This window comes from Globicephala melas, chromosome 1 (genome assembly GCF_963455315.2).
Source record: "Globicephala melas chromosome 1, mGloMel1.2, whole genome shotgun sequence".
NCBI classification, from domain to species: domain Eukaryota; kingdom Metazoa; phylum Chordata; class Mammalia; order Artiodactyla; family Delphinidae; genus Globicephala; species Globicephala melas.
Genome location: NC_083314.1, coordinates 159,451,165 through 159,474,257, shown reverse-complemented (window position 1 = coordinate 159,474,257; position 23,093 = coordinate 159,451,165). Strand labels below are relative to the sequence as shown.

Below are 23,093 nucleotides of genomic sequence, written 5' to 3'. Positions count from 1 at the left end.
TTGCAGAGCACGGGCTCTAGGCATGCAGGCTTCAGTAGTTGCAGCACTCGGGCTCAGTAGTTGTGGCTCTCGGGCTCTAGAGTACAGGCTCAGTAGTTGTGGCGCACGGGCTTAGTTGCTCCGTGGCATGTGGGATTGTCCCGGACCAGGGATCGAACCTGTGTCCCCTGCATTGGCAGGTGGATTCTTAACCACTGCATCACCAGGGAAGTTCCTGGATGACTTTTTATTTATGTCTTTCTGTATTCTTTGAAATATTCCAAAATAAATGGCTTACTTTCATGATCAAAATGACAACAAAATATTAAAAAAATAAAGGGGGGTCATTTGCCTGAGACTAGGATGAGGAAAACCTGGAATGACAGTAATTCACAGGAAAAAAGGCATGGGGAATTTTAGTCATTTACAAGATCCTCAGGATCTACAGTGACTCAGCTCTTATGCTCTTTGGTTACTTCATAAAGTAGTATGCAACCAGAACAAGGGATGTGGTTGTACCACTACATAGAGCGGTGGTCAGACCACACCTGAAGATAAAGGGAGTTTCCATACATGTGAGGAGTCTGGAAGCAATGTCACGTGAGAAACAGTTGAAGAACTAGGGATGTTTAGTATAGGAATCACTTGAGGAGGACGTGACCATCTTTGAATACTCAAGAGATACCACGTAAATGGCTTCTATTCAATCTGTGTTAACCACAAAAAGGAAAAATAGAACCAGCAAATGTAGCAAGCTACAACTCAACTGTCAGGAGAACCTTCTTGCAACTGAAGGAAGGGGCATAACACCTACATTTGCCTTTTCAACTTCTCGGATTGCTGCAGGAGGTCTTCCTCATCATTATCTTCATGGTCTTCTAGTGCCGGGTCTTCATTGTCAGAGTCACTGTGTTCATCCTGCAAAATCATATAGTATCACATGCAAAGTTACACAGAATAAAATGTGTCCTCAACTAAGACAGGAATTTATAAACTTCTGCCCAAACATTTGATTCTAGGAAATTGCTTCTGATAACATGCCAAACAGAATTCTCAAGAACTCAAACTACAAAACAAGCAAACACAGCAGCAATACATGGAGTTCGGTTATGATTACTCTGTCGCTTTCAAACTCACCTCATCACTATCAAACTCATTATCATTTGGGACAAGCTGAAAGTCTCCAAATTCCTCCTCTTCACCTTCTTCTTCCCTAAAATGCAAATCAACAAATCAATAAAAGAGTTGAAAGCAAACTACAAGCAGTCAGCCAACTTAGGAATTGAAAATATTTTATAGCACCAACAATCTCTTCAAGAAACAGGAAACGAGATATCTTGCGTTTAAAAAAATTTTTTAAATTGTGATAAAATACACACAACATAGTGTACTATCTTAATAATTTTAAGTGTACAGTTCATTAGTGTTACGTACATTCACATTGTTATGCAACCAACTTCCAGAACTCTTCATCTTACAAAACTAAAACTCTATACCCTTTCAATAGCAACTCCCCATTCTTCCCTCCCCACAATACCTAGCAACCACCCTTCTACTTTGTGTCTACGAAATTGACTACTCTAAGTACCTCATGTAAGTGGAATCATACAGTATTTGTCATTTTGTGACTAGCTTACTTCACTTAGCATAATCTCCTCACAGTTCATCCATGCTGTAGCATGTATCAGAATCTCCTTCCTTTTTAAATGCTGAATATTATTCCACTGTGTATGTATCCACTTGGGATGCTTCCACCTTTTGACTATTACGAATAATACTATGAACATGGGTGTACAAATATCTATTACAGACGCTGTTCTCACTTCTTTTGTGTATATAGCCAAAAGTGGAATAACTGCTGGGTGTGAGGTAGTATCTTATTATGGTTTTGATTTGCATTATCTTTTCTTTTCTTTTTAAAATAAATTTATTTATTTTTATTTTTGGCTGTGTTGGGTCTTCGCTGCTGCGCACGGGCTTTCTCTAGTTGCAACGAGCAGGGGCTACTCTTCGTGGCAGTGTGCGGGCTTCTCATTGCAGTGGCTTCTCATTGCAGAGCACGGGCTCTAGGCACATGGGCTTCAGTAGTTAGAGCACGCAGGCTCAGTAGTTGTGGTTCACAGGCTCTAGAGTGCAGGCTCAGTAGTTGTGGCGCATGGGTTTAGTTGCTCCACAGCATGAGGGATCTTCCCGGACCTGGGCTTGAACCCATGTCCCCTGCATTGGCAGGTGGATTCTCAACCACTGTGCCACCAGGGAAGCCCCTGCATTTCCTTAATTATTAGTGATGTTGAGAACTTTCATGTGCTTTTTCTTGCCCTTTTTTTACCCTGTTCCCCACCAACTAAATGAAAGCATTATAATTTCCTTACTATGCAAATATGAGACTCAAACAGACTGCAAGACTCTCAGACAGGATATGAAGCCCCTAAGATGACCATTTATTCCTGAGCCCAGAGAACCTACCCCAGTATTTTATCAGAACACCGGACTTGCCAAGTTCCCTCCAATCACTGAGACTCACCTGTCTGTTGGGAAAGAGCCTGAGCAAAGAGCAAGTGCTTCTTCCATTGGATCACCCAGACTGTTCTCCTTCTCCTGCTTAGTTAACTCTGATGGAGCCAGAGTAGAGACATCTACATCACGATGAAGAAAAAGATTTGTCACCAAGAAATGACAGCTTTATCCTCTCTCCCCAGCCATCTGAAGACATGCCGGCTCAACACAGTTCTAAGGTAAGCTTGCCAAAAAGAGCTCCCCATTCATTCATTCATTCAACAAATCCTTATTTAGTGCTTACTATGTGCCAGGCGCCAGGAAGACAGCAGCAAACAAAACAAAGATCGCAGCTCCCAAACAGCTTACGTTCTAGCAGAGGTGTGAGGGGGAGAAAGGGGTGTGCAGGTGGAAGTAATAAGTTAGCATTTATATGAAATATTCTATGCAGCAGACACTGCTCTAAGCTTTGCACATATATTAGCCATAAATGACAAGTCATATGGCCAAAGCTAAAGCAGTTTCAAGTTGATACTTCACCACTCTAAGGAAGTAAGAGCTCTGAATGTCAGGAGCTAAGCAGTGCATGCAACCTATGCTCAAGAATCCACCACAGCTCTGTTTTCTCACCTGACAGTAAGGGGCTTCTTTTCAAGGACACTGACTTAAGGTATTTGGCTGTGGTGAGCCTGATGCTCTGTTGGATAATTACCCTGAGAAGTAAATTTTCCTGAACACAGATCCAGAAGTTCCTCCATGTTCTCTTTCTTGTCGCTCTTCCTGGACAGAGGTTTTTCAGCCTGAGATGTGAACTTTCCCGTACACAAATCCAACAGCTCATCCATGTTGGCGTCCATGGCGTTCTCATCCATACTGGCCAATGGCAATCGAGGCTTCAAAGCTTGGTACTGATTCCTGTGGTTTCTAACATTTAAGAACCTACAAGCACAATGAAGAGTGTAAGAAATTCTCCAGGAAAAAAACAAAGTGGTGGGTGAAAAGCCCGAACTCATCTCCAATACCAAAGTTAGAAGCTGAATCCTGAACCAGAAGACAAGAGTGTCACACTTTAGCCTGTGACAATCTAAAGAGGGAGGGGGAAGTTTATGAAAGAATAAAGCCTATTCAAAAGGTAAAGGGCATGGGACTTCCCTGGTGGTGCAGTGGTTAAGAACCTGCCTGCCAAGGCAGGGGACACAGGTTCATGCCCTGGTCCAGAAAGAGCCCACATGCTGCAGAGCAACTAAGCCCGTGCACCACAACTACTGAGCCTGCGCTCTAGAGCCCACAAGCCACAACTACTGAGCCCGCAAGCCACAACTACTGAGGCCACGTGGCACAACTACTGAAGCCCGCACACCTAGAGCTCATGCTCCACAACAAGAGAAGCCACTACAACGAAGAGTAGCCCCCACTTGCCACAACTAGAGAAAGCTCATGCACAGCAACAAAGACCCAATGCAGCCAAAATTAAAAAGATAAATAAATTAATTTTTAAAAAAAGCCAATTCTAAAAAAAAAAGGTGAAGGGTAAAGGATAATTTTTGGCTTCAAATGGTGCTAGAGTAGGGCTTGGTGTTATGCATGTAATGTGCCACAAAAGTGTCAATTCTCAATCCTACCCAACAATCCTAACATAGTAGGGTGGATGCAGAGAAATCTGATGACCTTATAAGAGCTATGCATTTCATACAATGCAGAAATTGAAGGATCAGAATGCCAGCAAGGCTATTTACTTTCTCTTTTTTTAAAAAATAAATGTATTTATTTATTTATTTATTTTTGGCTGCATTGGGTCTTCATTGCTGTGTGCAGGCTTTCTCTGGTTGCGGCGAGCGGGGGCTACTCTTCATTGTGGTGCGTGGGCTTCTCATTGTGGTGGCTTCTCTTGTTGCAGAGCATGGGCTCTAGGCGCCCGGGCTTCAGTAGTTGTGGCTCGCAGGCTCCGTAGTTGTGGCTCACGGGATCTAGAGCGCAGGCTCAGTAGTTGTGGCGCATGGGCTTAGTTGCCTGTGGGATGTGGGATCTTCCCAGACCAGGGCTTGAACCCGTGTCTCCTGCATTGGCAGGCGGATTCTTAACCACTGTGCCACCAGGGAAGCCCAAGGCTATTTACTTTTAATTTTCTAGACAGACTTTGTTCAAACGTGTGGAATGTAATACTAATGGTCTGTACACCTCTCTTTCTCAGAAGAGAAAGCACAGATGGAGCGACAGAAGCTCACTTTATTTTTAAACAAAATTAAGCCGTACCCAGCACCATCCACCCACAGAAACATAAAACTACCTACCCATCTGCATCCAACAGTTGGCTCTGAGTGTCATCTTCTAAACAGAACTGGAAGTCTCCTGCTCCTAGGAAAAGTGTCTTAGGCTCTGGGGAGGCGTTATACAGATCCTGGGAATCCTCTATGGGAAGTGAAGGCTCAGACAGCTTCCCTGAACTCTGGCACCAAAACAAAACCAAACAAAAACAAAACATTTTACAAATGTCATTCACTGTCATGACAACAGCAGAAGCTGCTATTTGTAAAATTTAATCTACTCTCAGGCAATTGCAGTTGAGGAGGACAATGCATAGCCAAGAGGAGCATAAAGAAAAATATTTTCAAGAAAGTAAGAAACTTGGATGAGGCTTGTTTTTAATACACAAAGCGGGGGGACTTCCCTGGTGGTGCAGTGGTTAAGAATTCGCCTGCCAATGCAGGGGACACGGGTTCGAGCCCTGGTCTGGGCAGATCCCACATGCCGCGGAGCAACTAAGCCAGTGAGCCACAACTACTGAAGCTCGCGCACCTAGAGCACATGCTCCACAACAAGAGAAGCCACAGCAACAAGAAGCCCATGCAACACAACGAAGAGTAGCCCCCATTCCCCGAAACTAGAAAAAGCCCGCGTGCAGCAACAAAGACCCAATGCAGCCAAAAATAAATAAATAAAATAAATTTATATATATATAAAAATACACAAAGGGGTGGATTTTTTAAACTAAACATACACAATGTGGTGGGAGTTGTTGGCTTGGACACACTTTATTTAGCAATGTGGGAAGCAAAAGCAGAAGGAGATTAGAAAACCACTGCCATCTTACCTTAGAAGCTGAGCTGACCAAACTGGCTCGAAATAGTCCAGGGGAAGGAGATCTGAATCCTCCTGCCGTAGGGAAAAGACTGGTCCCACGGCCTGTTTGTCTGTTGCAAGGCTGATAGGATGGAATTGTGGAGCCTATCAGCTCAAAGCTGCTATTGTGGCTGCTCTCCTTTGTCAGTAATGAGCATGAATCATCTTCATCTAAAGAAAAATAACTTTTAAGTGCATGATTCCAGAAATAAGTTAATTTGTTTAGGAAAAAGAGTTGAGAATGAAACTGTCAGGTAAGACCCACTGGCAAACCTCTCAAGTCACATGTTCCAAAACGTTACATTAAAGGTCAATTACGGGGGCGCAGTGGTTAATAATCCACCTGCCAATGCAGGGGACACGGGTTCGAGCCCTGGTCCGGGAAGATCCCACATGCCGCGGAGCAACTAAGCCTGTCTGCCACAACTACTGAGCCTGCGCTCTAGAGCCCACGAGCCACAACTACTGAGCCTGCATGCCACAACTACGGAAGCCCGCGTGTCTAGAGCCTGTGCTCCACAAGAGAAGCCACTGTAATGAGAAGCTCGTGCACCGTAATGATGAGTAGCCCCCGTTCACCACAACTAGAGAAAGCCTGCACACAGCAACGAAGACCCAACGCAGCCAAAAATAAATAAATAAAATAAATAAATTTTTTTTAAAAAAAGGTCAATTATGGTACTAAGATAACATTATATAATCAGGGTTTATCACTGTGAGCTAAGTGACACCTGAAAGTTCCTGTCTTTCTGCCTAATGCCTATGATTACTCTTTCCATTATCCAATCACTTACACATCTTCCTTTGATCTACATATGATAGAAATGTTTCATGTTTCGTTCAATCAACACATACTCACTAAGGACCTATTACATGCTCGTGGAAACTGCAGGTAAGTTTTCAAAAACTGGACCAAGAAAAATATTCTAATTCATAAATTCCTGTCATTGCCACAGGTAAGACTGGGAAAAGTCCACTAGGGTTCCAAAAAATGGAACCTTAAGGAATTGTAGTCCTTAAGTGTCAAAGCTGGAGGATCAGAGAAAAGTCACGTTCTGCGAAAGAGTCACTACTTACCTAGTTTGCTAGGTCTTTTGCCTGAGTTTTCATCTATTTCTGATTTTTCTTCACTAGCAGAGTAACTACAAAATAAGAAGGTAAATTGTTTGAGTATCTGCTTCTTACTAGAGGGGCAAATACCACGGAATCTTATCTTTCCTTAGAGAGAATTACTTACCCCATCTTGGAAGAGTTGTCCTTAAATAGAAGGAAGGTAGAATCTGACAAGAGAGGCTTGGGGACAGAGAGAAGGCCAACTGACTTGCCAATTTCACCATTGCCATCATTGTTTTCTTTATCCATTTCTTTCTCATCTTTGGTTTCTATTTCTTCACTACCGAGAAGGAATTCTGCAATCTTTACCAATCACACAACCCCAAAACAGAATAATACAAGTCAAAAAATTTAAAAGCAAACACACTGTCAGCCTGAAATATGGCTGCTTAGTTACAAGTCACATCTTAAATCTGAAAAGGTAAACCTGAAGGAAGCTCGGTCTAACCATTATCATTAACACAATTTACGCTGACACTTCTAAAGCTCTTTTATACTTATGTTACTTTACCTTTACCCTCCCAAAACTGCCACAAGATCATGAAAGAACCGGATTATCATTTTATTGAGTCAATGAGAGGTTACATGATTAGCCTGAGATTGCAGGACAACTACTGACCTCCAACCAACCACAAACTATGACATCCTGCCCAGTTCAGCCACGGCTTTCCTCTTCCTTTACCCAGGGTTAAACATTAACCAGTTCTTTTAAATGACTCCAGTGTTCAAACAAGGACGACTTTCTTTTTTCTAATACCAAAAGTCCTATCATCATCTGTCTTCTCTAGGTGGAAAACAATACTATAGAAAAAGGGCAAGAGGCCCTTCTACAAATACCTTCCTCAACAAAGAATAAAATTAACTCAGGAAGGTCTCGGGCTGTCTGAGAATTTATTCCAGAACTCAACCTGGCCAAGGTTAAAAGTGCTTTTTATTCTGAATAGAGAAACCTAAATGAACAACAAAGATAAAATTTCTATTAATACAAAACCATTTCGATATCAGTATAATAGTACAATATGTAAACCAACAGGTAGAAGCCAAGGCTATGGCTCTGTGAACTGCAGGTGTTCCCTGGTGCTGAAAGGACTGAAAGCACTGATATTTAAGTACATATGAGCTACATGTATCTCTGCCCCTGAAATCTCTTATACAATTGAACATGCTCATTATATTCTTACTCAAATCTGATTTTCTCTCTTCCTTATTCATCATGATCTAGTAACAAAATCACATAATTGCCAGAAACCTCCTGATTGCCTTCTTCCTCCTCTTCCTCCTCTTTTGCCTCTTCTTCCTCCAAAGCTTCCTCTCCCTCCTCTTCTCCGTCTTCCTCGGACTGATCCGTCATTTCTTCCTCCTCCTCCTCCTCTTCTTCAAATCCATCTTCATTATCTAACTTAAGTAATGCTTGCCGCTTTTGGCGCTCCTCAGACCTTCGGAGTTTCATTGCTTCTTGCAGCTTAGCTTTCAGCACCTGAAGCTTTTCCCCTGAACAGAAATATGAAGAGATGCTTTAGACGTAATGACCAACTACACACTACAACAACACAAGTGTCCACTTTAGGCAACTCCAGAGGTGTTCTAGACGCAACCCAAAAGGAAAATCAGAGACCTTAGGAGTCTAGGCTTTTGTTATCTTAACAAATGGAGAATATCATGAATTGAGTGTAGGAGATAACTTCCATAATTATGCTCTACACCCTGGGATAATATATTACAGAGATTATAAAACTATTATTTAAAAGGGTAAAAAAAAAAAAAAAGATGGGTGGGGGGGAGTGGGCCTTCAAAAGTCTATGGTTCAGAAGCCATGAAGGAAAATATTGATAAATTTATCCACATTAAAGAAAAAGAGAAACAACTAGAGAGTAAAATGGGCAAACGATATGAACTGGTAGTTCACAGAAAAATGAAAATATATTGTAAATAAAATTAAAAATAATGCGTAAGGGCTTCCCTGGTGGCACAGTGGTTAAGAATCCACCTGCCAATGCAGAGGACACAGGTTCGAGCCCTGGTCCAGGAAGATCCCACATGCCGTGGAGCAACTAAGCCCATGAGCCACAGCTACTGAGCCCGCGGGCCACGACTACTGAAGCCCGCGCACCTAGAGCCTGTGCTCTGCAACAAGAGAAGCCACCGCAATAAGAAGCCCATGCACCACAATGAAGAGTAGCCCCCACTCGCCGCAACTAGAGAAAGACCGAGCACAGCAACAAAGACCCAATGCAGCCAAAAATAAAATTAAAAATTATTTTAAAAAATAATGCTTAACATCACTTCTCATTAGAAATACAAATCAAAATAATGAGATACCACTTTTTATATATTTGGCAAAAATTTGAAGGCTTGATAATATCTGTTATTAACTGGAAGAAACAGGAACTCTTTTTTTTTTAACAGGAACTCTTATACACCGTGATTCAGAGTGTAAATCGGTGCAACTATTCTGAAGGACAATGGGATGAGATATATATATATATATATATTTTTTTTGACTCACTGATTCCACTGTAAGGAATTTTGCATCAAAATTTACTAACATATATCTGATACTAGGACGCAATATTGTATGAAATACCAAAACGGAAACAAACACAATGTCCATTAATAGGAGTATGGTTAAACAAATCATGTTATACTTGCACAATGGAATATCACACAGCTGTTAAAAAAAAAAAAAGGCCCCAAAGCAATATGTGTATCCTGATATGTGAACTCTTGAGTTAGGTGGTCTGGATTAGGCTGCTAGTTCTACTACTTACTAGTTATATAAATTTGAGCAAGTTGTTTAAATGCTTTCTATATCAGTTTCTTCACATATAAAATAAGGACACTAATGTTATTTGCTGTAAAGCACCTAGAGCAGTGCCTGGCAGAGAGTATAAGTGTACAATGTCTCTCTCTCTCTCACTCTCTCTCTCACACACACACACACACACATACACACACACACACACAATGGCATATGCATATGAATTTTCCCAGAACACACAAGAAATTGTTAAGTTGCCTTTGGGAAGACTAATTTTTCATTTTATACCTTTTCCTCAGTGTTTTAATTTTTTTCTATGTGATATATTACTCGTGTTTTCAAAGTGGGAGTGGAAAAACAGACCTGTCCCTAATACAGATTACAAAGCAGAATGCACAGTATGATTGCATTACTGTTTTATTTTTTAAGCAGACATGTACTGTCTGTTTAAAAAATACATGCAAAAAGTTTTAAAGGATATAAAACATGGTTACAGAAGATGTCTCTGATAGAGAATTGTAGAAGTTTTTTGTTTATTCCATGTATTTTCTACAATGGATATATTTTTTTAAACAATAAGACAAAGGCTAGTTTAAGAAATAATTCCTCTTACCCACCCCACACAACTAGGTAATGCTACACACATGAATCATGCTAGAGGTACTGCTGTCCCATCTCTAAAGTCTCCAAGGAAAAAGATTCTATAACGTCTCACTATAGGGTCTTCAGTAGCCATAAAGCCCTGCCAGAGTACAAAGAGCCAGGCACCCATCCCCGCCCCCAAAAAAATAAACAAAGAAACCCCCATGACCGCAAATACCTGGTTTTGTGTGGCTTGCTCCATCCAGCTTCTCAGCTGCCAAAGTCACAGCTACCGTATCTGCCTTGAGCTCTTCCTTTCCATCAGGGCCCACATCTTTCACTATGATGTTCACATTCACCTGCTGAGCAGCCCTGGGTTTGGCTGCTGGATTAGCATGCTTCCAGAATCGCTGCTTCAAGGCTTCCAGTTCTAAACCAAACGCCAACCAGTATGTCAGTTTGCCTTTAAGATTCCAGTTAAGAATTACAAGCTGTGTTTTTTTTTTTTTTTTTTTTTTTTTTTTTTTTTTTGCGGTACGCGGGCCTCTCACTGCCGTGGCCCCTCCCGCTGCGGAGCACAGGCTCCGGACGCGCAGGCCCAGCGGCCATGGCTCCCGGGCCCAGCCGCTCCGCGGCACGTGGGATCCTCCCGGACCGGGTCACGAACCCGCGTCCCCCGCATCGGCAGGCGGACTCCCAACCACTGCGCCACCAGGGAAGCCCTACAAGCTGTGTTTTTTAAGTTCAACAAACTTGTAGGGAAAAAAACACACACAGAGAAATACCAAAATCTCCTTTGCTACCAACACCTGTGTCCAATTCATATAACTTAACCCAAACTAACGGACTGCTGCAACCTCCTCAATATACTTCAAAACTCATTTTAGGGTAGAAATTTACAATGAAGTTTCTAAATATGTGCAATTCCTCAGGGAGATGAGCTCGGTGCTTTGTGACCACCTAGAGGGGTGGGATACGGAGGGTGGGAGGGAGGCGCAAGAGGGAGGGGATATGGGGATATATGTATATGTATAGCTGATTCACTTTGTTATACACCAGAAACTAACACACCATTGTAGAGCAAGTACACTCCAATAAAGATGTTAAAAAAATAAAAATAAGTATGTGCACTTCTTTTTAAAAATGTATTAAGCTGGTAGAAAAAATACTATACTCCTCAATTATTCAAGGGCTTAATTTCTCATGGGTTTCAGTCTCCTTTTAAAAAATTCCCTTCTTTGAACATTTCACTGCTTATTAGCAATCTCACTAAATACGAGTAAGGTCAATTTAAAAAATGGAAAAAGAAAATAACAATCAATGCAATGAGTGATGTAAGTCAGCGGCAGGACTGGAAGAGTTTCTTCGTCAAAATTTTAAAGATATAATCAGTACAATCAGAAAGGAAATCCCAGTTAGAAGTGGTCCCTGTACCACACACCCTACTTGTATATAAACGGGACTATGAATACACCCGCCCCCCCCCCACACACACACGCAGTATGAGTTCAGTGGTCTAATAGCAACAGGGCCTTTCCCTTCTTCCCCACTGCTGTTGCTCAGAACTTTCTTTCCTTTCTCCCTCAGCTAGCTGTTACCTCTCTCACTCTGTTTAACAAGTCAGTCATACCATAGTGGGATCTGGTGTAAAAGAGCTGACGGAAAGGAAAGGAGAGGAAGAAAAGCTCCTTTGGGGTTGAGGGATGCTGGCTATTTTCACATGCCATGCGCTCTTTTCCATGATAAAATGTCCAAGATACTCCAAGTTTGGCTCTTTTTCTAAAATGCGCTCAAATCATACTTTAGTAGTTTTGTGCTTAGCATGTAGATGTGGGTTTTCCCTCCCTAGAGCATCTTAGTAGAAAAAGAGAAGAACTGGAAAGAAACCTTTTTATTCTGAGTCCCTAACATTATTTATTAATAGAAAAAATCCAATCCCAAAGGAGGGCATGTTTACATTGCAAACCAAAGAGTAGGGTGAGAAGCTGTAAGTCTGCATCCCATTTTATTTTATTTCAGTAAGTTAGAAGCAACAGGGAGTGGCAGTGGAAAGGGAACAGAAATAGGCAGCTCATCACTGGTGCCAAGAGAATAAAAGAAGTGGAAGGGGAGGAAGATTACTCAGGACCTTAAATAAGAGTGAGGCAGGAGTTGCCTTCATTCTTCTGGAGAAAGCCAGGTCCCTCAAAACTCTTCATCCACCAACCCACTGGAGCACCCCTTTTCCTTGCCCTTTACTACATCACTCAACCACCACCCTCCTCACTATAGAACCCCTGTTCAAGCTCCTCTCCCTCCATCGTCTTTTCCCAACACCTTTCATCTCCTCTGTAAGTGAAAAGTCTCTGCTCTAGCTCATGTCTCCACCTAAAAGCCCTGCATGATCTGGCCTCTAGTCACCAACCTCCTTGCAATCTTCACTTCAGCTAACCAGAGCTTTCTCTTGTCTTTGTGTCTTTTGTAGCTCTGTCCCCTCCACCAAGAAAGCCCTCCCTCACCTCTCTGCCTTGGTATCTCTTACTCAGCTTTCAGGACTCAGCTCAGGTATGAGCTCCTTTCAGAAGCTTCCCTGACTCCCTGTGAGGAACTCTTTCTCTAGGCTCAAAGTATGCACAGCACTTAACATCCGACTTTTCTGCCTGTTACTCCTACTAGGCTTTAATTTCCTCGTGAGAAGGGACTACATCTAACTTGCATACACAGCACCCACCATGCTAAATAAAAGTTTATTGCATGAATGAATAAATGTTGATCCTAACTTCGTATATTATGAAACAGGCTGATCTGGAAACCCAATATCCATGTCAAATACTATTTCTGAAGGAAAACATATTCTGAGTTAAAAATAAGTGCCTACTATGAGCCAGGCATTGTGCTAGTTCCCTGTAAAAGCCAAGTGTAATGTTGGAAAAATTACCCAACCTCTCCAAACCTCAGGCTCTTCATTTGCAAAATAATATCTGGGGCTACGAAAATTAAGAAAGATAACTAATAAAAAGACCTATCAGTGTCTAATATAGTAGGTATGCCAAAAAAAAGGTTTCTTCCCTTTTCTGTTTCTCAGTCTGAGACTGTTTAGAAAACTTCTAGTCCCATATAACAAAATTTCACAGTATTAGGATAGTAAGTACTCAGAAAGTTCTACTGCACCTTTCAGTCTCAGACTATTTAGATAACTTCTAGTCCCACACAACAAAACTTTCTCTCCCTGTTCTAGGCAACAGCTTATTTCCACACTTCTTTGCTAACAGAGCTATGCTAGTTGTTACAAAACCCTTCCACCCCCGCAACTGCTCTGGTCAAACTGACTTACACGTCCTCCCAATATGCACCACACAGAGCTCTTTCTGTCCCTTCTAAGAACGTCCTTTTCTCCACTTCCACAAAGTCCACCCATTCAATCAACGAAGACTGATACTGTGGCTGACCTAGCACCTGCCAACATATGTTAGTTAATGAAGGAGAGTCTTGATGTAAATAATTTCACGGATAATAGAAAAAGCAGCCACCATTTGAGTGTTTCTTTATGCTATCCACTTGTATGCATTATTTCAACAAATCTTCACTAAAGCCCTGTGAACCAGATAGCGTTATTTCATTTTTTAAAAAAGATGCCTTGGGGCTTCCCTGGTGGCGCAGTGGTTGGGAGTCCGCCTGCCGATGCAGGCGACACGGGTTCGTGCCCCGGTCCGGGAAGATCCCACATGCCGCGGAGCGGCTGGGCCCGTGGGCCATGGCCGCTGAGCCTGCGCGTCCGGAACCTGTGCTCCGCGGTAGGAGGGGCCACAACAGTGAAAGGCCCGCATATCGCAAAAAAAAAAAAAAAAAAAAAGATGCCTTGGAGAAGTCAAATAGCAGACTCAAGTTTAAACAGTGAATAGTGTAATCCAGATTCAGATCCCAACCTTGCTATAGAGCCTCAGCTCTTAATTATCATATCACATTGCAGAGGAGGGAACACCTAATTTTACCGACAAGTCAGGAAGTCTACCCAATGTGGGTAATACTTGATTTCTCTCTTGAAGGATCATTCATTCATTCTTTCATTCATTCAGTAAACATGGCTGCCTAAAATGTGTCATCCACTGTGGCAGCACGGGGGACAGAGTAAGGAACAAGCCAGAAGATCCCTACTCAAAGTATAAAGGGGAAGGTAGTGAACAAGTAATTACATCCACTTATTCTTTAATCATCTATTGTAAGAAACTTATCCCTCCTCTTTACTATGATTCTTTACTCTAAATGTTTCTTTCAGCAAAGAATACTCTTCCCTTTTCTCCATGTTATTTAACTTTTTCCAATTATCAGGGACACATGTTCATGATAGAAGATGTCACTTCCTTCCTTGTATTGCTGTTATTTGCCTACTGCTTATCTCCCCGGGTAGAGCGTAAGTACCTTAAGTGTAGGATAAACGTCAGGTTTCTCAAGTATGCCTTACAGCAACTTGCATGTAGCGGATAGTTTAATACTTGTTGAATGAATGAAAAGAAAGAAAAGAAATTCAGTTTTGCAGACAATTTGCTGAACCAAGATATTTCTAACTGTGAAAAACTGAATAATGCTTTTATCAAAGTCATACCATAAAACAACAGCAATGTACCCTGCTTTGTACATTGACTGTCAACAGGTTTCCATTTAAACAAGGTTTAGAACATTCTAATACCCTGCCAAATGTATCTAAATTATTTCTATCTGGTATCTGGTACATCTGTAGAATAAGACCATGTGTGATTATTTGTTTCTCCTGTATTCCCTGTCCTCCACAGTGGCAAATACTAGAAAGCTGCCAGAACAAATCACTCTAGAGAAGCTCCTCACAATTCAAAGGATTACCTCTGTTGGTTTCAGGTTCTTCAAGTATCACAAAAGAATCTTTGTCAGCACCCAGCCGAGGCTGAATGAAAACATCTACTCCCAGTTGCTTCAGTCTATCCACAGTGAACCTCCTCACTTTTTCAGGTGGCACCACTGCTGCTGATTTAGTTTGCTGGCGGGGCTCTTCCACCTTCTCATCTGCTTCTTCTGTTTTTTTCAGGCCTTCTTCTTCCTCCAGGGCACAAGGTTCAGGTGCCACAAGCCCTCCAGCCTGATACTCCTCACTGTCCTTATTCCCAAGGAAGCTGCATTCCTGTTGTGCCACCGAGATGTCCCCAGGTGAAGGTCTAGCATCACTCTGCTCCTGTTTCTCGGGAATTTCTAGCTCTTCACTTCCTGTCAAATTCTTACTGCAAGACTCATCTGATCCAGTAGTGATCTGGGGTTCCTTTGAAACTGCAGGGAGTGCATTAATTTCCATTTCATATCCTGCACCTGTTGTCTGCTCAGAATCTTTGCTATGGTGGTCACTATTTATCTCAGTTGTATTTTCAGTGTCTGTGATTTCTTTGTGATGGCTTGCCTGATACTTAGATGACCTAGAGAAGGGAAAATAACCTGGAGTTGAAAATTACCCTAAACGTGAAACATTCTTATCCCTTAGCACGTAATGAATCGTTTAAATCAATTTTAAGGAAGTGAGGAATCTGAACTCTTTACACCAGGTGTTTGCCTCAGAACTGAATATTTATGAAAATTATAATCACAAGGAAAGAAGCTTCTTACTTCAGTAGTGCCATGGCATTTCCCTGGCAAGTGGGCCGGGGTTTACGTTTGAAGAATTCATGAACAGTTTTATTCTCAGGCATATGATATGGAAGATTAAGTGCAGCCTCTAGAAAATGGAACAAAACAAGCAAATACATATACTGTACATTCTGAAATGTCACTTTACAATCAGTTAACTAAACAACCAAAGCCATCCTCAGAAATAGAAAACAAACCTGCCTTTAATAAAAGCAAGCTCCAACTACAAAAAAATTCCCTGAAGACCAGTGGCTTTTAAAATTAGCTGTGAAATCAAATTGATCCAGTAAGTTTTTTAAAAATAGAGATTCTTGGACCCCATTTCGAGCCTACTGAATCAGAATTTCTGTGGGGCCTAAGAATTTATAAATTTGAAAGGTTTGTAAAAGGGATCCTGATGCAGCTAGGCCATAGACAACCCTTTAAAAAACTCCCTCATTACCACCACTACAGTTCCGGAAATTTTCTCAGTTTATACTAATGTTCCAGGGGCTTCAGAACAATGGCCATTCATCAAGATCAATTCTAAACTTGATTATTATAATCTCATTCATATTAAGATTGTTAAAAAAAAAAGGAAAGTCCCCAACATCCAAGTTGAGCTTACAAAGAAATAACGTGATTTGCCTCAGTGTTTACCATACAGGTTTCTTTACCTCGAATAAGGCGCTGAGTCTCACTATGCAATTTTTTTAATGCTTCCTTACTTAACTTGGCTGCCTTTCTTTCCTTAAAGAAAACAAAAAGTGAGATTACATTAATGCTATTATCCAGAAAGGTTGATAGATATTCATCCCATAAAAGTCTGCTCTCTCCAAGAAAAGAGGATGGAGAGGGAACAGTAAGCATTAATAAGATCAAAACAATATAAACTTCAGGAGCTCACTTATTTACAAGTCTCATAGAATTAATTCAGTCCAATTCATATTTGTGTCCCTACTATGCACAAAGCAATATCCTAGGAATCAGGGTAATACGATAGACACAATAAAACTCCTGAAAAACCCACAATCGCCTGGGGAAAGAGCTCAACATGACAACTATATAGGGCTCTATGTCACCTTCCTCGTGGTGCCTTTTGATAACTCAGTTTCTTCTTCAAATGAATAGACCTCACTCTCCAAAGATGGTTCCTTTCTCTAAAAGAGAAGATTGCAAATGGATTAACAGGGAAAAAAATTAAACTGACACAAGAGGATGTTGCTTACGCAAAGACTGCTTTTGCACTCCAACACCACATCACGCTACATTAATGCTAAATCAATAATTATCAAATATAAAATGTTAGACACACAGCATCCTCTAATGCCTAGAAAACACATTAGTTGTCTCCAATGGAGCTTGGGCCCTCATTTCTTACACCTCTCTATTACATCTTTCCCTAAGGAGGGACAATGACTTCCAGGAAGCTAATCTCAGGAAGAATGATTATGCTTCCAAACACTCAGGACAACGATGGTTTTTGTTCTGTTTTGTTTTTTTTTGTTGTTTTTTTTTTTAGCGCAGGCTCAGCGGCCATGGCTCACGGGCCCAGCCGCTCCGCGGCATATGGGATCTTCCCAGACCGGGGCACGAACCCGTGTCCCCTGCATTGGCAGGCAGACGCTCAACCACTGCGCCACCAGGGAAGCCCAGACAACGATGCTTCGACTGATGCTTCTCTTTGATACCCTTCCTGAAACCCTATAGGTTCATTTCCTAGAGGCCACCAGATTATAAAATTTACATCTCTGACCCCTTTTTTACCTGTTTCTTACAAAACATAAAAGTATCTTACTTTCCTCAACATTCTTATTAGGGCAATGAAAATACTAGTTCCCAAACAACGTAGCACGTCTATCACTTGTACTGCATAATTCCGAAATTAACGGCTGAAAAACTGAAATCAATTGACACGTGCTTTTTCTTCAGTTAAAAAAAAAAAATTAAGGTTCCAACAGTAAATCAGAAAACAAAGCAAAGGTTAGAAGCAGTGGGTTAGCTCTAACTGCAGTCATCTTTTACTTGCCTTGTGCTTTTTTACTTTGTTTTTCACAGCTTCCCTTATTGATTCTAATGACTCTTCATCTTCTAATGGAGAGTTATTTTCCTCCTCCAACCCAGTTTCAAAAAGGTCTTTATCCACAAGTAGACAGCCACTGTCATTAAATAGCTGTTTCACATCATCTTCCTGGGTAACACAAAGAAAAAGCAAGATCCAATCATTTTCAAATCCAATGTTTTACAACACCATATAGCAATTTGCATCAGGACAGAAAAAGCTCATGCTTCCTCAACAGACAAGTATATGGCATCCTACAACATTATCACTGGTTCCTAATCCATAGTCATCCTTTGAAGTCCATGCTGTGATTTTACACAATTGTCCAAAATTAACTTAATAAATAGTACATTTGTATTTGAAAAGTCAATTAAATACTTCATTAAGCAACTAGCTTATAAAATTTGAGGATGGTTTTTCCAGGTAGCAAACAAGACTTTTGACTGATGGCGGCATGAAAAATCCTATGAAAGTTAATTTTCATCAGATCAGAAACAGCAAAGAATAACTCCACGTGCTCACAAAGAAAATCAGAAACCCATTTATTTGGAAGGTGTCCTCTCATATCCAAAATGGAGAATGAGACCAACGGATTTGAAATCACATACCTCATTGCAAGACAATCAACTCGAAGGTATATCCTGAGTGCAGAAACAACCTCAAGAACTAAAAGCAACTGTTTTTCCTAAAAGCAACTTTTTCTAAAACATTAACCTGCCTTAGAAACAGCAAATTATTCTTTTAAATGTACCTCATTTTTTGTTTCCTTCTTTTTCAGCTGCTTAATTTTCTCCATCTTTCTCTCCTCTTTCTTGAGTCTTCGCTTTGATTTTACTTTTGCTTTTCCTCCAATTCCTTCTTTATCATGTATGGGTTTTTTGGAAATCTTTCTGTCAACTGTAAAATCCACAGAGTTTTCAGGTTGGAGACTCAGCTCTAAGCAAGGTGTCACTTGGGTTTCAAGATTTTCCTGACACAAAGACTCCTCGATGTCACTCTCATCACTGTTCAGCAGAGTTCTGTAAATCCTTCTGACTTTTCCATTTTTTCCAGCATGTAAGTTCTCCTTATCTTCCTCCTCTATATCGTCATAGGTAGTTTTCTCTGGAGAGGCATTTGTGCCCTCCTGTTCAGAATCACTCTCTTGTAGCACCTTCCTGCTTTTCAATTTCTTACTCACAAATATCTCTTCATCTGAATCTGGAGGAAACACAATTTTTTTTAGAGTCTACCGTCATTGGCCTTCTTCCTAGTCCCCGTACTCCTCAAAAACATATCCAATTAGTCAAGTGATATATCACCTTGTGAAATTATGTAACTAACACTAAGAACTGATTGTAGCAAAGCAAATCTAAAAATATATTTTGAAAACCACTTTCCCTGGAAAAATATCTCTTACTAAGAAATGTAATTATATATATTTACAATGTGTAAAGCTGTTCTGATCCTTCTGGCAGGTGTTAAAAGTCCTTTTATTATAGGATGAATGCATTCAACCAGGCAATATGGTATCTTCTAGACACTTTATACATTCAATAATATAACAGAAATGGTTATTTTCAAAAGGGTACAAGCACTATTATTTTGCTTTTATAATAAACAGAACAAACAAGATTAAGCATTAATAATTTAATAAATCAGAGAATAAGAAATTAATCCAGTCCCCTTACAACCCAAGCTGCCACATTCTATTCCTAAAAATAAAAGTACTGACTGTTACAAACCTTGTTCACTCAAGAGCCCAACTATTTCACAGCTGCCCTGTCCACTGTCTGAAGGACTATCTGCTTCTTCTTGTGAAATGAGTTTTGAATCATTGATTTCTAGGTGAACCTAGAAAATGAGAATATAATTTGTATTAACCAGCAGGTGACAGAAAGCTCTAAGTACATAAAGATACACAAATTATCATGGGATCATCAGGCTGAAATAAGGAAAAACCAATACAGCGGTTTAACAAAAGGATGACATTAAGAATTACTGGACATGGGCTTCCCTGGTGGCGCAGTGGAGAGTCTGCCTGCCGATGCAGGGGACATGGGTTTGTGCCCCGGTCCGGGAAGATCCCACATGCCGCGGAGCGGCTGGGCCCGTGAGCCATGGCCGCTGAGCCTGCGCGTCCGGAGCCTGTGCTCCGCAACGGGAGAGGTCACAACAGTGAGAGGCCCGCGTACCGCAAAAAAAAAAAAGAATTACTGGACAGGACTTCCCTGGTGGCGCAGTGGTTAAGAATCCGCCTGCCAATGCAGTGGACACGGGTTCAATCCCTGGTCCAGGAAGATCCCACATGCCACAGAGCAACTAAGCCCGTGAGCCACAACTACTGAGCCTGCACTCTAGAGCCCGAGAGCCACAACTACTTAGCCCATGTGCCGCAACTACTGAAGCCGCACACCTAGAGCTCGTGCTCCACAAAAAGGGAAGACCCCACAATGAGAAGCCCACGCACTGCAACGCTCGCAGCAACTAGAGAAAGCCTGCGCTCAGCAACAAAGACCCAACGTGGCCAAAAATAAATAAATAAAATAATTTATAAAAGAAAAAAAAAAGAATTACTGGACAAGAAAACAAACTAAAATTCATTGTTCACCTTTGAAGGCTATTATAGGACCAACTCTTTATTTTGAGTTATAGTAAATAAATTTAAAGAATCAAGCACTTATTTCGTTTTACTGTGTAAAGTGTTTCTCAGTGTATCCAAATGACATGATAAATAACATCACAGAGAGGCAATCCAGGTGTGGGAAACTCTATAGGACAAACTCTGTGGTTTCTTTAACAGTAAATTGCAAGAAAAAAGAGAGGGGGGGGACTTATAAAGAGAGTAAAGATATTTACACACACACATATCACCGACTGCAATATGCAGTGGCCATGTTCGGATCCTAATTCAAACAAACTGAAAGTATATGTATGAGTCAAAGAAATCTAAACACTGATTAGCTATTTAATATCAAGCAATAATTCTAAATTTTTTAGGTATGGTAATAATATAGTAGTTATCTTTTTTGGAAAGCCCTTACCTTTTAGAGATGCATGATGAAATATCTGTGGATGAAATATGTGTGGAATTTGCTGCCAATAATTCAGTAAGGGGGGAAGTGGGTGGGGGTATAAATGAAACAAGACTGGCATGATTTGATAATTGCTGAAGTTAGGTGATGGGTTCATTATAACAGCCTTTCGATGTTTATGTCTGAAATTCAGCCCCCCCCAAAAAATTTTTTTAAGTCACAAGTGAAAAATCTAAGGAGACGGGGGTATGTTGGGTGACTTGACTAGTTAGTGACCAAGCTTGGTTCATAGAACTCTGAATCAACTTATTAATAAGGGGGAAAATACATCTGTAATGTAATAGGTCACAAGGCTTCACCCTAATGGCTTCTCAAACAACTATTAAATTGATTTGAATGTTTAGTACAATTATTAAAATTATAACCAAAAATAACACAAACAGAGGAATATCACTGAGGATCATGATGTATATGCTGATGATCCTCCCAACAATGGAAAGCAGTAAGACTATTTGTGGACATGGAAACTGAGTTTAGGTAACCACATAGCTCAGTACATGGTGATACTCTTTTTTTTTAAAAAAAATATAGATTTATTTATTTATTTTTGGCTGCATTGGGTCTTCGTTGCTGCCCGTGGTCTTTCTCTAGTTGCAGCGAGCAGGGGCTGCTCTTTGTTGCGGTGTGCGGGCTTCTCACTGCGGCGGTCTCTCCTGTTGCGGAGCACAGGCTCCAGGCGCACGGGCTTCAATAGTTGTGGTGCATGGGCTCAGTAGTTGTGGCTCGTGGTGTCTAGAGCGCAGGCTAAGTAGTTGTGGCACACGGGCTTAGTTGCTCCGCGGCATGTGGGATCCTCCCGGACCAGGGCTCGAACCCGTATCCCCTGCATTGGCAGGCAGATTCCCAACCACTGCGCCACCAGGGAAGCCCCATGGTGATACTCTTAATCACTGTATTCTAGGCAATCTGCAGCAGAACCAGCGACAGTCAGGGCCAGGAACAGGGTGAGGCTAGAAGGTCTCAAAACACTCAGTAATCAAGATATTTTAGTGCAATATTAAAATAAAAAATCAAACGGACAAATTATGACTCATGAGGTCAGCTGCTTGCTTTTGTAAATAAAGTTTATTTTGAACCAGGGCCAGGATGAGTGTGAGGTGAGTGAGACAGAGTAGTGCAAACACAGGGTCGGATCTTGTCTTCGTTTCAAAGTTTGATATTTTGTTCAAAATCAAATAATGGAATTTTTTGCATTAATTTTTACTTTTAAAAATACTGCATTTAAGTATTATCTTGAACCACAAGGTCCTACTGTATAGCACAGGGAACTCTATTCAATATCCTGTGATAAACACAACGGAAAAGAATAAGAAAAAGAATGTACATATATGTGTAACTGAGTCACTTTGCCGTACAGCAGTAATTAACACATTATAATTCAACTATACTTCAGTAAAAATTAATTTTAAAAATTATCTTAAAGCGCCCCGTTAAATTTTGCTCCCAAGACGAGTGTCTCACTCCAGTCTCAGCCCCAGAAAAGAACACAGATCTGGAAACAGATGTCGTTTCTACGCCAATTCCGACAGCGACCAGCCAGTCACCTCCCGGAAGGCTCTGAGACTGGTACCTTCACCTCTTGGGACCCTGTGTGATGACCTCAGAGGCCTCTTCCAGACCCAATTTCGAAGTCTCTAAGACTCCTGCCGTCCATTTACAGTTAATGCTGCCCCTCACCCTAGCGGTCCGGTTCGGCCTGGTCCTTCCTCCTTGTTGGGGCGCAGTTGGAGGAAGAGCTCCCGCCGCAGGAAACGCGCCAAAGGGGCGGGCTGAGCAGAGGCTGGCGGCGAGCTGCGCGCGCCGCAAAGACCAGGAGCAACCTCCCCGAGGGGACCGAGGCGCGGGGACTCCAGCGCCGGGATCGACCGCGGGGTCCCGAGCACTCGGGGCCTGTGGTTTTATCTCCGCAGGGCCGCGAAGCCGAGCCGCCGCAGTGCACGCCGGGAGCTGTAGTGCTCCCAGCCTCCACGACCCACTCGGCCGGCTCGACCCCTGCCCCACCCCACCCCTCCGCGCCGGGCCTCCGCAGCTTCAGATAGAGGCAAGTGCATAAACTCACCTCGGAAACCACTTCTCCCGTCATGACTCCGGCCTGCGCAGCGCGCCGCTCAGGAAGAAGCAGGTCTCCGCTTCCCGCACCCGGGACGCCGCTGCTCCCGCAGTCTCCGGCCAGGCAGCGGCGTTCGAGCTTTCGCGCCCAGCCGGAGTGGATGCTCCGCCCTCAACGATTTGCACCAATCCAGAGGAGGCTTTCTACATGAGGCCGCGCCCCCATCCTGTCCTACCAATCGAAGCTCCTTCGGCC

The 23,093-nt window shown here is 41.9% G+C and overlaps 1 protein-coding gene across 1 annotated transcript in view; it reads right to left on the bottom strand.

Annotated features, from left to right (window-relative positions):
• The window catches only part of CLSPN (claspin), a 28,670-nt gene extending 5,738 nt beyond the window's left edge, over positions 1-22,932 (bottom strand). Inside the window, exons 1-18 of the mRNA XM_030869454.2 lie at positions 22,848-22,932; positions 19,439-19,547; positions 18,466-18,914; positions 17,682-17,843; positions 16,735-16,812; positions 16,330-16,402; positions 15,653-15,761; positions 14,885-15,465; positions 10,287-10,478; positions 7,958-8,199; positions 6,833-7,011; positions 6,673-6,737; positions 5,567-5,766; positions 4,767-4,921; positions 3,188-3,414; positions 2,504-2,615; positions 1,117-1,192; positions 794-897 (exon numbers count right to left, since the gene is read on the bottom strand). Coding sequence (XP_030725314.2) covers positions 794-897; positions 1,117-1,192; positions 2,504-2,615; positions 3,188-3,414; positions 4,767-4,921; positions 5,567-5,766; positions 6,673-6,737; positions 6,833-7,011; positions 7,958-8,199; positions 10,287-10,478; positions 14,885-15,465; positions 15,653-15,761; positions 16,330-16,402; positions 16,735-16,812; positions 17,682-17,843; positions 18,466-18,914; positions 19,439-19,547; positions 22,848-22,871 — 3,137 coding nt within the window. The 5' untranslated portion in view covers positions 22,872-22,932. The remainder of the gene's footprint in view (positions 1-793; positions 898-1,116; positions 1,193-2,503; positions 2,616-3,187; positions 3,415-4,766; positions 4,922-5,566; positions 5,767-6,672; positions 6,738-6,832; positions 7,012-7,957; positions 8,200-10,286; positions 10,479-14,884; positions 15,466-15,652; positions 15,762-16,329; positions 16,403-16,734; positions 16,813-17,681; positions 17,844-18,465; positions 18,915-19,438; positions 19,548-22,847) is intronic.
• Positions 22,933-23,093: the final 161 nt, after the last annotated feature.